We start from the raw sequence: 19466 nt of genomic DNA on the forward strand, positions 1-19466 counted from the left end.
GAGATTGAAGCTAACCTAAATATTTTGGGGGGATATTTTCTTATAGGAACTTGATCAAAATGCCACTGAGAAAGTCCAGGCAATGTTCACAGCCATTGACGAGCTCTTGTATGAGCGGAAGTTGAGTGTGCATACAAAGAGTCTACAGGAAGAGTGCCAAGAGTGGACAGCTAGCTTTCCTCACCTCAGGTAGGGAAGCTCTGAAGTTTACAAGGACGGGGGATCTTCAGAAAGTTCATATGAAAATTATGTATGGATTTCAAACTTCTGTGCACCAAAAAGAACTTAGCTCTTAATTCCTTTTCCATGAGTTTTCGAAGTACTTGCATATTCATGGCTAATACTAAAATTTAAAAAGTGGATTTCCAGGGGCAGATCTTTGGCCTAGCAGTTAGACACAGATTGGGACACCTGCATCCAAAATTGGAGTGCCTAGGTTTGAGTCCCAGCTCTGTTCCCAGTTCTGGCTTCCTACTAATATGTACCCTGCAAGGCTGCAGATGATGGCTCAAGTAGTTGGGTCGCTATCAGCCATGTGGGAGACCACGATTAAATTCCCAGCTCCCAAATTTAGTCTGGCCAAGCCCCAGCCATGGTGGACATTTGGAGAGTGAAAAGAAGCAGATGGGAGCTCGCTCTGTTTCTGTCTCATTCTCTGTCAAATAAAAAAAATGTTTTAAGTGGACTTCAAAAAAAGCTTGTATTCTGAGATATTTACAGGCATAATTTTAATGAACATAAGTAAGGCCATGTGGTATAAAGCTTCAGCCTAGAGAAAAGTCAAGTTGGTAGAAGATTCTTAGAGTTTTCCTAACTCCAACATGTCATCCTAACCAAGTAAAATAGTTTGTATACCATAGAGGTCTGGCTTTCATGCCTGTCCAAAGAGTCCTTCTTTTGAACAAGATTTTCAGAAAACGTGTTTGTATCCACTGTGGTCTATAATTCATGTCTAATTGACATAGGCTGTTCAGGAACTTATCTCAGAAACTGCTTTAGTATCACTGTGTACTTAAAATTGATAAAGCTTCGTGTTCTTAAGAATGATTCATAACTTCCACTAATTTGGCTGGGCCTTCATCCTATTTTGGTTGATCTAATATGGATTATTGGAGAGGGTGAAGGGCAAATTACAAGTGTGTGCTGAGTTTCTTTGTGCTTTTTTTAACTGCTAATCCATAACTTTTATCTTTCCCATCTCCACTCTGTGTAGAGAGATTTATCTATAGTAAAGATAATGTATGTGCATTTTCTCCCAAGAATCACTCTTAATCAGGATTAGACTAAGTGTGTACTGGACTTCTATGTACAGCCATCAAATTTGTTCCCAAAAAATCTAGATTATGTATGTGTGACAAGTGAAGCTGCTTATCTGTGTCTGTGTCTCTTTATCTTGAAGGATTCTAGGTAGGCAGATAATCACTCCAAGTGAAGATTATGGGTTGTATCCTAGATGCCCTTCTGTTCTTTCAGCTTCTCGTGAAGCAACCCTGCCTCAAGAAAGAGATTCTACAATGTAAGTGTACTTTTATGTATTCTAATACATAAGTATGGTATTCTACTTGTATATATTCTTTTTTTAAAAAAAAGATTTATATTTATTTGAAAGGCAGAGTTACAGAGAGGCAGAGGCAGAGAGAGAGAGAGAGAGAGAGAGAGAGAGAGAAGTCTCCCATCCACTGGTTCACTCCCCTAAAGGCTGCAACAACTGGAGCTGGGCCGATCCAAAGCCAAGAGCTAGGATCTTCTTCTTGGTCTCCCACATGGGTGTAGGGGCTCAAGGACTTGGGCCATCCCCCGCTGCTTTCCCAGGCCACAGCAGAGAGCTGGATCAGAAGTGGAGCAGCTGGAACTCGGACCCGGTGCCTATTTGGGATGCCAGCACAACAGGCGATGGCTTTACCTGCTACACCACAGTGCCAGCCCCTCTGCTTGTATACATTCTATAAGTATTATATGTCTTACTTGATATTTAGTAAAACAGGAAATTCTAGAAGATTCACCATAGTTTTTTTTGTAAGTTAAAATTGAGTTATATAATTTTTTGTTCAAAAAGTAAGATATTTCTGGAATTTAAGGATATTTTTGTTATTCAGATCTATATATCTATATATACATATATACATATGTATATAATCTGCCTCGTTATATCTGTCTATAAATACAAGTACTTCCTTAGAATAAATGTGTAGATAACATGGTTTTTCAAAATCTAGGGAATGGGTTTTTATGAAGCAGTTAACTTGCCTGCATCCCATATCAGAGTGCTTGGTTCAAGTCCTGGTTCCTGGGTTTCTCGGATCCTCTGCTTCTGATCCAGGTTCCTGATAATGTATCCAGGGAGGCAGCAGATGATGGCGCAGTACTTGGGCCCTGCCATCCATGTGAGAGATCTGGATTGACTTCCAGGCTCATGGCTTTGGCCTAGCCCATCCTCCGGTGTTGTAAGCATTTAGGGAGTGAATTGAAGTGGATTGAAGATCTTTCTCTCTCCCTCTCTCACTCTCTAACTCTACCTTTCAGATAAAATTAAATCTTTTTTAAAAAATGTTGAAAAGAGCCAGTGCTGTGGCTCACTAGGCTAATCCTCCGCCTGCGGCACCAGTACTCCGAGTTCTTGTCCCGGTTGGGGCGCTGGTTCTGTCCCAGTCACTCCTCTTCCAGTCCAGCTCTCTGCTGTGGCCCAGGAAGGCAGTGGAGGATGGCCCAAGTGCTTGGGCCCTGCACCCGAGTGGGAGACCAGGAGGAAGCACCTGGCTCCTGGCTTTGGATCGGCGCAGTGTGCCAGCCGTAGTGGCCATTTGGGGGGTGAACCAACGGAAGGAAGACCTTTCTCTCTGTCTCTCTCTCTCACTGTCTAACTCTGACTGTCAAATAAATAAATAGTTGAAAAGGTAATTAAAAAAAAAAATTTGGCCTGCACTGTGGCATAGTAGCTAAGCCTCCTATGGTGCTGGCATCCCATATGGGCACCAGTTCATGTCTCAGCTATTCCTCTTCCAATCCAGCTCTCTACTAATGGCCTAGGAAAGCCGTGAGGATTGTTCAAGTCTTTGGGCCCCTATACCCATGTGGGAGACCCGGACAAAGCTCCAGGCTCCTGGCTTCAAATCAACCCAGTTCTGCTGTTGTGGTCATTTGGGGAGTGAACCAGCAGATGGAAGATCTCTCTGTGTCTCTCCTCTCTCTCTCTGTAACTCTAACTCTCGAATAAATAAATAAAATCTTAAAAAAAATGCTAATTACAACTTTACAGAAAATAAACTTCAAAACAGTTTTAAAATAGCTGAATATTTAAATATCTTAAAAACAGTGGCAAAATATACCCAGATAGGATTATTTCAAAATCTATGCTTATAGTTAAATTGATTATAAAATATAATAGTATAGTTTTAATTATTTTAAAAGTATTCCCTTACTTTTTCCTAAGGCTATGATCTTACCTGATACTTTCCAAGAGTTGCAATAATACTTTTGGTGTGCTTCGGGGCTTGCAGTAATCTTACCAGACCACAAAGTAAATAATTAAATATTACTGTCCTCAGGTAGTTATGGATATGGGATCTGTGTTATCAGTTGATTTTTGGTCAGAGGATGGGATTTCTTCGCTTTTTCAAAGTGATTTAAACTCAAGCTTATGACTTTCTTTTTAAATGTATACTTCAGTTACATCAATTACTCTTTTTATTATTATTATTATTATTTGACAGAGTTAGACTGTGAGAGAGAAAAACAGAGAGAAATGTCTTCCTTCCATTGGTTCACCCCCCAAATGGCTGCTACGGCCTGAACTATGCCGATCTGAAGCCAGGAGCCAGGTGCTTCTTCCTGGTTTCCCATGCGGGTGCAGGGCCCAAGCACTTGGGCCATCCTCCACTGCCTTCCCGGGCCACAGCAGAGAGCTGGATGGGAAGAGGAACAACCGGGACTAGAACCCAGCGCTCATATGGGATGCAGGCACTACAGGCGGAGGATTAACCAAGTGAGCCATGGTGCCAGCCCCTCATCAATTATGAAAGAAAGAAACAGAGAGAAGGAAAAAGAGAGAGAGGGAAGGGAAGGAGGGAGGGAGGGAGGGAGGGAGGATGGGAGGGTGGGTCAAAGTTACCGAGAGACAAGGAGAGACAGTGATGTCTTCCATCCACTGGTTCACTCCCCTAGTGGACGCAACAGCCAGGGTGGAGTCTCTGGGTCTCCCACATGAGTGCAGGGGCCCAAGTTGGGTCATCTTCCACTGATTTCCTAGGCACATTAGCAGGGAGCTGGATCAGAAGTGGAGCATCCAGGACATAAACTGGTACCCATATGGGATTCTAGTGTCGCAAGTGGCAGCTTCACCCACGAAGCCACAACATCAGTCCCAATAGTAGGCTACTTTTTAAGATGAAAATTTTGTATGGCCCTCAAATGCTATAAATATCCAAATGGTCCTTGGCAGAAAAAGATTCCTCAACCCTGTAAAAACAGTTGGGCTAGTTTTGATTTTTTGTAATTATAAATAATTCTATGAAGATAATTACTGTAGCTGAATCTTTAAGGTCAAGCTTTAATGGAAATGCCTGCAAATGAAACCACTGAATCAAAGCGTATGTTTATTTTAAGGTTTCTAATACAAATTTCCAGAATAATTCCTAGTAAGATTTTCTCACCAGCCTTGTTGAAAAGTACCATTCTTGGCTGGTGCCGCGGCTCAATAGGCTAATCCTCCACCTAGCGGCGCCAGCACACCAGATTCTAGTCCCTGTCGGGGTGCCGGATTCTGTCTCGGTTGCCCCTCTTCCAGGCCAGCTCTCTGCTGTGGCCCAGGAAGGCAGTGGAGGATGGCCCAAGTGCTTGGGCCCTGCACCCGCATGGGAGACCAGGATAAGCACCTGGCTCCTGCCTTCGGATCAGCACGGTGCACTGGCCGCGGCGGCCATTGCGGGGTGAACCAACAGAAAAGGAAGACCTTTCTCTCTGTCTCTCTCTTACTGTCCACTCAAAAAAAAAAAAAAAAAAAAAAAGTACCATTCTTTTTTTCCCATTTAAAAAAAATCATGAAAAAAGTACAAAGAATGATACATACAAAGCATAGATTGGTTATATTTAATATTTGGTTAAATTGAGAGACACTTATAAAAACTGTATGGCTGCCGGCGCTGCGGCTCAATAGGCTAATCCTCCGCCTTGTGGCGCCGGCACACCAGGTTCTAGTCCCGCTCGGGGTGCCGGATTCTGTCCCGGTTGCCCCTCTTCCAGGCCAGCTCTCTGCTATGGCGTGGGAGTGCAGTGGAGGATGGCCCAAGTGCTTGGGCCCTGCACCCGCATGGGAGACCAGGAGAAGCACCTGGCTCCTGCCTTCGGATCAGCGCGGTGCGCCGGCCGCAGCATGCCAGCCGCGGCGGCCATTGGAGGATGAACCAATGGCGAAAGGAAGACCTTTCTCTCTGTCTCTCTCTCTCTCTCTCTCTCACTGTCCACTCTGCCTGTCAAAAAAAAACCAAACCAAAACAAAAAAAAAACTGTATGGCCCAGATTTGATTGACTTTCTCTAGAGTGAACCTGCTGAAATGAATGAGTCATCACATATTTATTGACTGCCTGAGTATGAAGACAAATTTAAATATTAATAACATCAGATTCTCAGCCTTTAAGGGGAAAGTTGATATAAGAATATAACCTCATTAAAGATAGAATACCTTTATATGTCTTAAAAATATAAGTATGAATATAAATGTTCTTAGTTTTTCTTTACTTATAGCTATAGTTTTTTACATCTGAAAATATAGCAAGCAGTGTCAGGGAGATAGTACACAGTACACTAAGCACAATAGGTCTATGGCCAGTACTTAATCTTTCCTGTTCTGAGAAAATGTAGTTTATTAAGACTTAGAATAGTCAAGAAGGTTTTACTAGAGAAGAGGGGTTTGAGCCAAAGTCATATGACTTTTTGCTGTGAGAACTGTTTACATCGTACATAATTAATATCTGCTGTTTTTTCTTCTCCTAGATTTGGTATAAGAGGAAAGAAGTTACATTTTTCGTCTCCTTATGCTCATAAAGCATCTTCCATTGCCAAACCCCCTAGTGTGCATGCTTTGGAAAAAGAAGAGGAAGACTGTATAATCGCAGAGGGAATGATCGAGGAATATCTAGCATTTGACCACACAGATCCGTAAGTCTTATTCCTTTAAGATTTTTACTCCTCTCATTTTTTCTAAATCCTGTTACCAAAATAATAGACCTATGGCAGTTTCTGTTACTATTTTCTGTTATCCCAGAAATAGTTGTTTCTTCTACATACTAGGCCTTACATATTTCCTTCCTTCAAACATCATTTGCCACTTCCTGAGATGAGAGATTTTAAAATGAATTGATGTTTTTTCTCCACATAGTTTGATTCCATTCTTTTGCAAATCATCACCAGAGAAAACTCTCAACCTTTTTAATACAGCAATTGAGGAGGTATGAACTTGGTTTATATTAACCCTGTTTGAAAAATATATATACAGTTTATATAAAACAATGCTTGGCACAGACTATAATTAATAATGTTTATTTACGGCTGGTGCCGTGGCTCACTAGGCTAATCCTCCACCTTGCGGTGCCGGCACCCCAGGTTCTAGTCCCGGTCGGGGCGCCGCATTCTGTCCTGGTTGCCCCTCTTCCAGGCTAGCTCTCTGCTGTGGCCAGGGAGTGCAGTGGAGGATGGCCCAAGTGCTTGGGCCCTGCACCCCATGGGAGACCAGGATAAGTACCTGGCTCCTGCCATTGGATCGGCGCGGTGCACCAGCCGCAGCGCAGTGGCCATTGGAGGGTGAACCAACGGCAAAGGAAGACCTTTCTCTCTGTCTCTCTCTCTCTCACTATCCACTCTGCTTGTCAAAAATAATAATAATAAAAAAAATAATAATGTTTATTTACACCTATTTTTGCTGTATTCTGACAGTAGTCCTGTGACATAGATATTGTTTACCTTCTTTATAGGGTTGATGAGAATCAGCATAGTTAAATGATTTGTCTGAGGTAAAGCTAAAACCAAAACCTTATTTATCCAATTCTGAATTCAGTGCTCTTCCATGCTATCTTTCTGAAACATTAACCTCTTAAACTGTTCCTCCAAGCCTTTAAAAGTTCCAGAATTGGTAGTCATGTAGCACATCTGAAAGTGAGAATTTCATTTCAGGCGGTGAGGTTGTAGGACGGTCTAGTCAGTGTTGTCACATGATCCTGGACTTCTCTTCTTCCTGTATCATCTACTGGGCCATAGTCACACATGTGGTCACTCACATTTATGCAGCCCTCAAAGCAGCGAACCCAACCCACATTCCTAAATACAACACCATTGAGCTAGCTCCCTGTTAGGAGAGAATCCTCAGTAGATTCTTTTAGTTTTCCATAAACTGTAACTTTCTCCCTTAATTTCTTCTGACCCGTGTTAAATTCTTTGTGTCTTTTTACCTCAAGTCAGTGGTCTTCTCCCTTGTTATAAGTTTATAAAAAAATAAAGCTGATGCAACTAATTTAAATGTGATATAAATACCTAATAGGTATCCTCACAGCACCTCTTCATTTTTTTGATAATAAACCCAAATGAATTTTCAAGTAATATAGTGAAGAGTTTTAGAAAGGTAGCCTTCCTTTATAGAACACCTAAAGGAAATTAGTGTATATGAGGGTACTTCAAAAACTCATGGAGGGGTTGGGTAAGACACTGGTTAGGATGTCCATCTCCCACTATGGTGCACCTAGGCTCAGTTCCCAGCTCCAGCTCCTCATAATGCATACCCTGTGAAGCAGTGGTAATGGCTCAAGTAATTTGGTTCCTGTCACCCTTGTGAGAGACCTAGATTGAGTTGCAGGCCCAGCCCCAGCCTTTGCAAGTGCTTGGGAATTGGACTAGTGGATAGGAGTTTGCTCTCCATATATCTCTCTCTCTGTGTGTGTGCCTTGGGCCGTCTTCCACTACTTTCCCAGGTAATTGGATCACAAGTAGCACAGGGGCTGGCACTGTGGCATAGCAAGTGCCGGCATTCCATATGGGCATTGGCTCAAGCCCGGCTACTCCACTGCTGATCCAGTTCTCTTCTATGGCCTGGGAAAGTAGTGGAAGATGGCTAAGTCCTTGGGCCCCCGCACCCACATGGGAGACCTGGAAGAAGCTCCTAGCTTCGGATCAGTGCAGCTCCAGCCATTGTGGCTATCTGGGGAGTGAACCAGTGGGTGGAAGACCTCTCTCTCTCTCTCTCTGCCTCTGTCTCTGCCTCTCTGTAAATTTTTCTTTCTTTCTTTCTTTCTTTTTTTTTTTTTTTTTTTGACAGGCAGAGTGGACAGTGAGAGAGAGAGACAGACAGAGAGAAAGGTCTTCCTTTTGCCGTTGGTTCACCCTCCAATGGCCGCCGTGGCCGGCGCACCGCTGATCCGAAGGCAGGAGCCTGGTGTTTCTCCTGGTCTCCCATGCGGGTGCAGGGCCCAAGCACTTGGGCCATCCTCCACTGCACTCCCACGCCATAGCAGAGAGCTGGCCTGGAAGAAGGGCAACCAGGACAGAATCCGGCACCCCGAGCAGGACTAGAACCCGGTGTGCCAGCGCCGCAAGGTGGAGGATTAGCCTATTGAGCCACTGCGCCAGCCATGTAACTCTTTCAAATAAATAAATAAGGCCGGTGCGTGGCTCAATAGGCTAATCCTCTGCTTGTGGCGCCAGCACACCAGGTTCTAGTCCCGGTCGGGGTGCCAGATTCTGTCCTGGTTGCCCCTCTTCCAGGCCAGCTCTCTGCTGTGGCCAGGGAGTGCAGTGGAGGATGGCCCAAGTCCTTGTGCCCTGCACCTGCATGGGAGACCAGGAGAAGCACCTGGCTCCTGCCTTTGGATCAGCGCGGTGCGTCGGCTGCAACGCGCCGACCGCGGCGGCCATTGCGGGTGAACCAATGGCAAAAGGAAGACCTTTCTCTCTCTCTCTCTCTCACTGTCTACTCTGCCTGTCAAAAAAAAAAAAAAAAAAAAAATCTTAAGGAAGAAGAAGAAGAAGTAGAGCAGCCAGAACTTGAACTGGCCCCCATATTGGATACCACCATTGCAGACTGCGGTTTAACCTGCTGTGCCACGCCAGCCCCGCCTATTTAATTCTTGAGACCTCTGCTTCCCTAGGTGTAACTTTCACTGAAAAGGCCTGGAGATATTTTTCCCTGTCCCAAGCAAGTACCAGAATTTTCTGTGTCTTGGTTTATAATAAGTCTCTTATAGGCTGATTGCTTTCCAGTAGAATCCTGGGGCTGTTGGTGCTTCCTGCTAGAGAAGCAAAGAAGGATTTGGTTCCTGTGTTATAGACACCAGGGCATCCTGAAGAGCCACAGAGAAGCTTCAGTGCTATTTAGCTCCTTTTCTTTTGAGAGTATTGGGGTAGGGTGGGAGTCAAAAAGGAAATGCAGTCTGTTGAGAACTCTATTGGTTCCTGAGGCAGCCTGATACCTGTGCTACAGCTGCTGGGCAAGGAGAAGGCCAAGGTTGATGGGGGCCCAGCCACAGTACTACTAAGGAGCACAGAGGGCCATGGCAGACACCAGTGAAGACTACTCATGCAGTCTTTCCCTCTCACTTCTGTTACAGGGAAGAGGAATTGCATGGAAAGAAATCAGAAGCAGCTACAGAGAAACAGAAGTTAGGGTACCCTCCCATTGCTCCATTTTACTGCATGAAGGAGGATGTCCTGGCTTATGTGTTTGACAACGTGTGGAGCAAGGTTGTCGGCTGTGTGGAGCAGTTGATACGTACTCACTGGGAGGGATTTACTTCTGGTAAGGATCTTTGTGAAAACAATGAAAAAAAAAAAAGGTTGTTTCTGATTTCCAAACCTAAGCAGCCTACTAGATTATCTATTGCACGAGTAAACCAGAGTGTTTTCCTGCTCTCATAACACACTTCCGACTCCAGATCTGTATGGGGTTTTCCCTACATACCAAGCAATTCTGTTACCAGATTCTCCAGCTAACACCAGCTGGGGACCCTGTGGTTCACTTCATTTCTGTCACTACCTGGATGTAGCGTCCAGTCCTACAGATTAAGGAGTTAGTTCCACAAGGTTGCCCACACTTCAGATGTCAGTTGCTAGCACCAGTTTGTGACCTGTGCTTCTGACCAATGACTATAAATCAAGGTTCCCATGACCCCCTCCTTAGCTTCGATTAATTCAGTAAGAGTTCACAGAACTCAGGGAAAACACTTACGTTTCTTGACCAGCTTATTATAAAGGATTTTACAAAGTGTATGAGTGAATAGCCAGATTGAAGAGATGCACATGCAAGGTGCGGGAGAAAGGAGTGTGGAGCTTCCAAGGCCTCTCTGCATACACCACCCTCTATGCCTCGCATGTGTTCAGCTCTCCGGAAGCTCTTGGAAGCCATTGCTTTTGGGTTTTTATGGAGGCTTTTATGCAGGCCTGGTTAATTAAATCATTGGCCATCAGTGATCACTCGAACCTTTAGTCCTTTCCCTTTCCAAGGGAGTGAATTGGGCCAAAATTTCTTATCTTCTAATCACATGGTTGGTTCCCCTAACAATCAGCCCCCATCCTGAGACTGTTCAGAGCCCCCAGCCACCTGTCATGTCATTAGCATACAAAAGACATAATTTTGGAGATTCCAAGGGTTTTAGGAGCTATATGGCAAGAACCAGGGAAGAGACCAAATGTATATTTATTATTTATATCACAGTGTATATTATGATATAATGTTTATATTTTCCAAACTAACTGGTATTTAATAAATGTATAAGAATATATGGATAAATAACAAGGCCTGGCCTATGGTGACCACACAGACCTTGTGCTTTCTCTTTGAATGTGATTTGTAAGGAAGAACCATGTACAAATAGCATATACATTTTTAACTGCTTTATCAAAGAAAAATTGACATTGCAGAAGCTGCACAAATTTAAAGTGTATAATTTGATAAATTCTGACCTACTTATTCCTCCGTGAAGCCATCATCCCAGTCTATATAGTAACCATATCCATCACCCCTAAAAGTTCATGCCCTTTGTAATTCCTCCCTTCCACCCCTCCCCAGCCCCCATTCCCAAGTGATCATTATACTGAGTGAAAGATGTCTGACAAGAAGCGTAATCTGTAGGGCTGACGCTATGGTGCAGCAGGTAAAGCTGCCGCCTGCAGTGCCGGTTCAAGTCCTGGCTGCTCTACTTCCCATCCAGCTCTATGCTATGTCCTGGGAAAGCAGTAGAAGATGGCCAAGTCCTAGGCCCTTACACCTATGTGGGAGACCCGGAAGAAGCTCCTGGCTTCTGATCAGCCTAATTCCAGCCGTTGCAGCCATTTGAGGAGTGAACCAGCAGGTGGAAGACCTCTCTGTCTGTCTGTCTCTCTCTGCCTCTGCCTCTCTGTAACTCTTTCAAATAAATAAATAAATCTTAAAAAAAAAAAAAAAAAAAAACAGTCATCTACCTCCTGTCACTACAGGTTAGTTTGCCTTTTGTAAAGTTTCAATGTGAATGCAGTGGTATGATATGGACTTTTTTAGTCTTATTTTTTTGACTCAGCATAGTGATCTTGAGGTTCTCCATATATCAATAATTTATTCCCTTTTTTGCCAAGTAGTATTTTAGTATAGCAGAATTTGTTTATCTTTTCATCTACTGATGGGCATTTGGATTGTTTTCAGCTTTGGGCTATTCCATGTAAAGCTGTTATGAACACTAATGTATAAAAATTTGGGGGCATACATTTCTTTTTCTCTTGAATAAAATCGTAGTCATTACATAGTTATATATATTTAACTTGTTAAGAATTGATTTATAGGTTTTTCTGTGCTACTCAACAAATTGTCATAAACTTAGTGGCTTCAAACAACACAGATTTATTATCTCACACATTGGTGATTCAGAAGTCCAGAAACAATTTAGCTAGTTCCCTGCTCTGGGTTTTCTTAAAAGGCTCTGTGATCAAGGTGTTGGCAAGTACTGGGTTCTCATGTCGAGGCTTGATGAAGGATCCATTCCCCCTTTTTTTATGTTTTGGGAAAAATACAGAGAGCCAGTGAACCAGCAAGACCAAAGCTTATATATAACAGGATTGTGGAGATGGTATCCCATCACCGTTTCCATTATCTATTTTTTTTTTTTTTTTTTTTGAAAGGCAGAATGGACAGTGAGAGAAGAGAGACAGAGAGAAAAGTCTTCCTTTACCGTTGGTTCACCCTCCAATGGCTGCTGTGGCCGGCGCGTTGCGGCCAGCGCACCACACTGATCCGAAGCCAGAAGCCAGGTGCTTCTCCTGGTCTCCCATGCGGGTGCAGGGCCCAAGCACTTGGGCCATCCTCCACTGCCTTCCCGGGCCACAGCAGAGAGCTGGCCTGGAAGAGGGGCAACCAGGACAGAATCCAGCGCCCTGACAGGGTCTAGAACCCGGGGTGCGGGCGCCACAAGGCGGAGGATTAGCCTATTGAGCCGCGGCGCGGGCCTCCATTATCTATTGGTCTGAAGCCAGTCACAAGTCCTGCCCATCCTTTAAGTGGAGAGGAATGCACCGAGACAGGAACATCAGGTAGTGGGCATCATGCAGGGACTACCTGAGAGTCTATCTGCCACAGCTCACCCTCTGCCCCAGTGATTCACCTCCTCCCACATGCAAAATACATTTATGTCCCTCACAAGGCTTGCAAGAGTCCCAGCCTGTTATAGTATCACCTCAGAAGTCCAAAATCTTATCATCTAAATCAAGTCCTGGTGTGGCAGATGCTCCTGGATATGATCAATGTATATGGCTCCTGGGACACAATTCCCCTCCATCTTTAGACCCATGAAACTAAAGAGAAGTTATCTGACCCTAACACACCCAACATACAATAGTGGGACAGGAGAGGTGGGGTAGGACCCATAGCAATTGTGAAATCCGAGTGTGTATTGGGAGTTCCTTCAATAAGTTTCAAGGCCTGGGAATAATCCTCAGCAGCTCTCTGCCCAGTCCTCTATTCTCTTCAGTCATGTGTTTGCAGCTAAGTAATTTCACCATGCTGCTTCTTGCCACTAGAATCTTGGTCTAATAGCCTTCTTTCATTTGTAATCCTTTTGTCCCTTTAGTCCAAGTCGGCTGTATTTCTGCTGAGATAAATTTCTCAAGAACCTTGTGGTTCTCGCATGGATATCAGTGAGGTTCACCATGTTAGATAGATACATATATACTGGATATGTAAGAGTGGAATTGCTAGGTCACAGAATATGCTATTTCTTTTTTTTTTTTTTTTTTTTTTTTTTTTTTTGACAGGCAGAGTGGACAGTGAGAGAGAGAGAGACAGAGAGAGAAAGGTCTTCCTTTGCCGCTGGTTCACCCTCCAATGGCCGCCGCTGCAGCCGGCGCACCGCGCTGATCCTGGCAGGAGCCAGGAGCCAGGAGCCAGGTGCTTTTCCTGGTCTCCCATGGGGTGCAGGGCCCAAGCACCTGGGCCATCCTCCACTGCACTCCCTGGCCATAGCAGAGAGCTGGCCTGGAAGAGGGGCAACCGGGACAGAATCCGGCGCCCCAACCGGGACTAGAACCTGGTGTGCCGGCGCCGCAAGGTGGAGGATTAGCCTATTGAGCCACGGCGCCGGCTCAGAATATGCTATTTCTAATTTCAACAGATACTGCCAGGAAATTTTCCAAAATGCTTCTACCTATTATACTTTCTCTGGTATTGAGTTGGTATCCAGTTGCTCCACATTTGCCACACTTGATATTGCCTATGAGTTTCTGTGAGGAGCAACTCGGACTAGACTAAGTTACTGGAATTAAGACTTATTCTGTGCATCTGCTCTCCCACAATATGGCGCTGGGAGAGGAGTAAACAACTTCTACACAGCTGCCTCCAGTTCGACCAATAACCTGCAGGAGCTGATCCTGCTCCTGATTGGAGGAGAGCAGCGTACTCGGCGTGTGGGTAGCAGAGTTGGGATTGGTGGAAGAGGACTATAAAGGAGGAGAGAGACAACATGCACCAGGAACATCTAAGAGGAACATCTGGATAACATCTGAGCAGCCCCCGAGAGAGACCGCTCCCCCTCGGAAGTGGGGAAAGTGGCAGGGGGAACCGCCCTTCCACGGAGGTGGAAGGATCGGCAGCCAACCCGGGAAGGACCAGCAGCAAACCCGGGAAGGGCCGAGCAGACAAAAGAACAGCGCAGGGTCCTGTGTCGTTCCTCCACGAAGAGGGGGAGCAACAGTTTCTTTTTTTCTAATTTTAAGCCACTATTATATAATTGTTAAGTTCTGTTTTAAAGCTGTATTCAAGAATAGACTAACATTCTCTTTGGAAATGAACTAGTTTGTGGGCAAGCATTTGGCTCATCAGTTAAGATGCCACATTCCCTACAGAATGCCTACATTTGAGTCATTGCACCATTTCCCATCTGGCTTTTTGCTAATGTGCACCTTGAGAGGCAGCTGGTGATAACTCAGGTTCTTGGTTCCTGATACCCTCATTGGAAACCAGGATGGAGTTCCAGGTTCCTGACTTTAGCCTGGCCCAGTCCTGGCTGTTGCAGGCTTTTGGGGAGTAAATTAGTAGATGAAAAATCTCTGTCTCCATTTCACTGTCTCTCTCTCTCTCTCCCTCCTTGTTGCTTTCATTCTTTTTTTTTTTTTTTAAGATTTATTTATTATTTTGAGAGGTGGAGGGTGGGGAGAGATCATCCATCTACTGGTTTATTCCCCAAATGGCTCCTACAGCTGGGGTTGGGCTAGGTGGAAGCCAAGAGCCTGGAACTCCATCTGGGTCTCCCACATGGTGGCAGGGGCCCAAGTACTTGGGCCATCTTCTGCTTCTGATTCAGGAAACTGATTCAGAACTGGAGCAGCAAGGGCTTAAACTGGTGCCCACTTGGAATATCATCACAGGTAATGGCTTAACCTGCTGCGCCACAGTACAGGCCTGTCTGCCTTTCAAATAAATAAAATGACAAATTGTTTTAAGTTAAAAAATGATCTGGTTTGTATTACATGAGGTTGTTTGTAAAAATTAGTTATTTATTTCATTTGAAACAGAAACAGATAAGATATCTAATTGCTGGTTCACTCCCCAAATGCCTGTAACAGCTGGTAATGGGCCAGGCCAAAGCTGAGAGCTTGGAACTCAATCCAGGTCTCCCACATGGGTAGCAGGAACCCAACTACTGCAGGCATCACCTTCTGCCTCCTAGGGAGCACATTAGCTTGGAAGCTTGAATTGAGAGCAGAGCTAGGACTTGAACTTTGTCACTCCCATATGGAATGTGGGCAGACCTTAGACCTTAGTCAACTTATTGTGTCTTAACTCCTAAGCCAAATGCCTGACCCGGGGTTGTTTTGGAGATGCAAGGCAAATGATAAAATCCAAAGTCAAATCCAATCTCTTGTAATAACAAATCCTAGAAATAATGGAACTCCTGGGGCTAGAGTGGTGCAGTGGGTTAAGTGTCTGCATCCCATATGAGTGCTAGTTTGAATTCCAGCTGCTTCCCTTCTGATCCAGCTCCCTGCTAATTCACCTTGGAAAGCAGCAGAAGATGGCCTGAGTACTTGGACTCCTGTGACGCACATTAGAGATCCCAAAGGAGTTTCAAGCTCCTGGCTTCGGCCTGGCCCAGCCCCTGCTGTTGCAGCCATTTGAAGAGTGAACCAGTAGATGGAAGATCTGATCTATCTATGTTTCTCCCCTCCCCGGCCCACTCTATAACTCTTTTCAAATAAATAAATAAAATTTTTAAAGGAAGTCCTTCAGTTTTCAGTATCAACCACTGAGATATCAGAGAAAATGTCAGTTATTTGCAATTTACCAATTTGGGCAATGAATTAATGTCCTTTGAGTTTATCTCTACATCTATAATCTTAGGTTATTTCATTGTATTCTGGTTAATAATTTGAGACTTAGAATCTAAAACAATAAAAGACACTGATCTTGAAATGGAGCTGGAGGGACTCTTACTGGTTTAGTGGTTGATTAAAATACCCTAAAATACATGTTGTCATTAAATTCATTTCTAGAAAAAAAAATACCCTAAAATACAGACTAGCAAACTTTGTCTATACAGAGCCAGGTGGTAAATGTTTGTCTTTGCTAGCCATTCAGTCTCCGCAACCACTTAGCTCCACCCTTTTATCATGAATGCAGCTGTAAGTAAGATTGAAGTGAATAGGCATGGCTGTGTGTACAGTTGTGTTCAATAAATTCACCAGAAGACATAGGCAGTAATGTTTCTAACAGCTGTAAGTGGAAAACATAAATTGAAAACTATCAAGCTATCTTTCAGTAATAGCACGTGATATATTCATACAGTGGAATACTGTACAGTAACAAGAACAAACTACTGTTAAAACTTTATTTACAGGCCAGCGCTGCGGCTCAATAGGCTAATCCTCCGCCTTATGGCGCCGGCACACCGGATTCTAGTCCCGGTAGGGGCACTGGATTCTGTCCCAGTTGCCCCTCTTCCAGGCCAGCTCTCTGCTGTGGCCCAGGAGTGCAGTGGAGGATGGCCCAGGTCCTTGGGCCCTGTACCCACATGGGAGACCAGGAGAAGCACCTGGCTTCTGGCTTCAGATCAGCGTGGTGCGCCAGCCACAGTGCGCCGGCCACAGCGGCCATTGGAGGGTGAACCAACGGTAAAAGGAAGACCTTTCTCTCTGTCTCTCTCTCTCTCTCACTGTCCACTCTGCCTGTCAAAAATTTAAAAAATAAAAACTTTATTTACAAAAACAGATAGCAGTAATGGGTATGGGATTTCTCTTTGGAATAATGAAAAATTCCTGGAACTAGATAGCATTAATATTTGGACAATATCACAAATGTTATTAATAGTACTAAATTTTAAGCTTTAAAATGGTAAACTTTATGTTTTGTATATTTTACCACAATAAATAAATTTTAAAGAAAAGGTAGCAGGCCAGATTTGGCCCAGGAACCAAATCTAAAATGTTATCCTTATGAGAAGCAGTGTAGTATAACAGTTAAAAGCAGACTATATTACCAGACATGCTAAGTTTGATAACTGACTCTCACACTATCTCTAGATCCTTAGCAAACTGCTTAAATCCTCTTTACCTCAGTTTCTTTATGAAATAAGTATAATCCTAATGTCTATCTCATAGGGTTGTACAAGAAATAAATGAATTATATTAAAGTGCACAAGCAGTTTCTGAAGTATGTAAGAGCTTGATAAATATTATCTATTATTATTACCGAGAAGTAAGAAAATACAACTGTTGTATTTTAGGCTTTGTTGTGGACCAGTTGGCTGTTTATTGTTTATTGTTAGAGGCAACTTTCAGGTGCTGGTATAAACCTATCCCTACTGCTAGAGCAACTTTCTATATTCCTCTATGAGAAAGAAAGCCAACTACATGCTAGTCATATGCAATAGAACCATATAACAACTTGTCATTTTTTTCAAGATCTGTTTATTTTTGAAAGAGTTACAGAGATAAATATTTTCCATCTGCTGGTTCACACCCCAGATGGCTGCAACAGCCAGCGCTGGGGCAGGCCAAAGCCATGACAGGAGCTTCTTCTGGATCTTTCACATGGATAGCAGGTGCCCAGGCACTTGGGCCATCAGCAGGATGCTGGATCAGAAGTGGAGCAGCTGAGTCCTGAACTGGCAGCCATATAGGATGCCGGTGTCTCAGGCAGTAGCTATACCTGCTACAGCACAACACCAACCCCAACAACATGTCATATTTTTAGGTTGGTTTGTAAACTATCATCCAAATGTATATAAAACTCTGAATGAAATAATAATTTTTATAACTTTTTATGATGACTTTAACTTTAATCAAGACAGCTTTAAATGATCAAAGAAAAGCATTTATTAATTTTTCATTATTATCACTACTATTGTTTTTAACCCAAATTTGCTAGTAGGGAAAGACCCTTCAATGGACATTTCTATGGAAAAGATACACCTGCTCTGAATGAAAACAATGGTAGTAAACCAAATAATGATGAAAGTGGTTTAGAAACAATGAAGGCCAAAGGAGTTCATGTTAGTTTTACTCAGAAACTCATCTTGGTTTTAGTTTTGTAGTCATAATTGATGGTGAGTGGCAAAATCCCTGTATGTTTTAAATCCTAAAATGCAGTGTTTTACCATTAGGACCAATGATACTGTGAACATTCTTGAACATTTCTCCTGGTACTTGTGTGCACAAGGACCTAGGGTATGTACCAATAAGTGAGACTGGTGGGTCATAGGGCATGTGCCTCTTCAACTTTACTAGGTAACAGCTTATCCGAAGCAGCTGTACTACTTTATATGCTCACTAGCAGTACACAGGTTCCTCTGCAGACTCCTCAGTGCTTACTGTTCTTAATTTGTAGTTTGAGTGTATAAATGCTTTTTATTGTGGTTTTATGTCTTTACTTTTTAAAAAAGCATGTAATTTACATATAAAATTCACCATTTTTAGTGTTCAGATTTTCCATCTCCTTGTATTTATTACAGATCCTTTTTTTGTTTTTGGTTGTTGTCCACTATTTCTGTTATCCTTCTGAGTTTATAATTTTAGTAATTTTTGTTCCTTTTGTAGTTTTATTTTGTTGCTTTTCAAATCTGCCTACTTATTTTTACAATGTTTTTCTCTTATTCATATTTTCATCTGCTTTTGTTTCACATTCTTAATTTGTTAATGCCAGTTTTTGAAGTCTTTGATAATCTGATTGTCTCTGCATGCTCTTTTTCAAGATGCCTTGTGGACTATATGATTTAATAGTGACTGCTAATCATGTAACTTTACCTGTGAGAACTGAGCTCTGGATCAATGATCTGAAGGTTCATTTGGAGCTACATTGTGTAATAGAGCAGTCGCCAGTGTGGCTATTTAATTATAATTAAATAAAATTTAAAATTCGGTTCCTCACACTGGCTACATTTTAAGCACTCTGTAGCTGCGTGTGTTTCCTGGCCACCACACAGGACAGCACAGGTGTAAGACACTTCCATCAACCCCCATGGTTCTGTTCACAACTTTACTTAGGTCTCTGCTTTTCCTCTGCCAGGGAACAGAAGGCCTCACCAGCCTGGGAAAACCACTTTAACTCAACTCTTGGTTTTAGTTTTTTGGAACCATACAGGTGGTATGTTAAATCATGCTGCAAAAGACAAAGGAAGCCTTGCTTGAGATTAAGAATTCTCCGAGTTTCCTGTGCACCCCCCACCCCGCACTGTGCTATGAGTCAAAAGATATCCATGGATGACAGATTCTGTTCCTTTGCTCAGATGACGACAGTAATGTTGCAGTCACCAGACTGGACTCTGAAAGCCCCTGTGTGCTGAGTGAACCACAGCCTTTGGTGTTACCTCGCGTGCCACAGTCTAAGGTGCTGTCTATCACCTCAAATCCGGTAAGCCCCAAAGGGGAACACATTTTGGAACCTAGGCTGTTGTTGCCAGAGGAAAGTTGCTCAGTTGTTTGCCTTAATTTTATTCCCTTATGACTTAGTATTTTTTGGTACACTTACATAGTG

General features: G+C 43.3%; 2 protein-coding genes across 28 annotated transcripts in view; one reads left to right on the plus strand and one right to left on the minus strand.

The window, feature by feature from the left end:
• Window positions 1-19466, plus strand: part of FAM149B1 (family with sequence similarity 149 member B1) — a 50890-nt gene that overhangs the window by 19459 nt on the left and 11965 nt on the right. For 12 of the 27 annotated variants that reach the window (XM_070057830.2, XM_089313468.1, XM_070057839.2 and 9 more), the window contains exons 4-8: window positions 47-189; window positions 1400-1516; window positions 5990-6154; window positions 9589-9776; window positions 19219-19343. In XM_070057830.2, the coding sequence (XP_069913931.2) occupies window positions 47-189; window positions 1400-1516; window positions 5990-6154; window positions 9589-9776; window positions 19219-19343 (738 nt within the window). Of the gene's footprint in view, window positions 1-46; window positions 190-1399; window positions 1517-5989; window positions 6155-9588; window positions 9777-11187; window positions 11427-19218; window positions 19344-19466 lie in introns of those variants that run through there. The other 15 variants (XM_070057837.2, XM_089313482.1, XM_089313473.1 and 12 more) reach the window with 3 other exon arrangements.
• The window catches only part of DNAJC9 (DnaJ heat shock protein family (Hsp40) member C9), a 54568-nt gene that overhangs the window by 16332 nt on the left and 18770 nt on the right, over window positions 1-19466 (minus strand). The window lies entirely within an intron of this gene.

The sequence above is a fragment of the Oryctolagus cuniculus genome, chromosome 15, assembly GCF_051225735.1.
Source record: "Oryctolagus cuniculus isolate XC-2025 breed Fujian yellow rabbit chromosome 15, ASM5122573v1, whole genome shotgun sequence".
NCBI lineage: Eukaryota > Metazoa > Chordata > Mammalia > Lagomorpha > Leporidae > Oryctolagus > Oryctolagus cuniculus.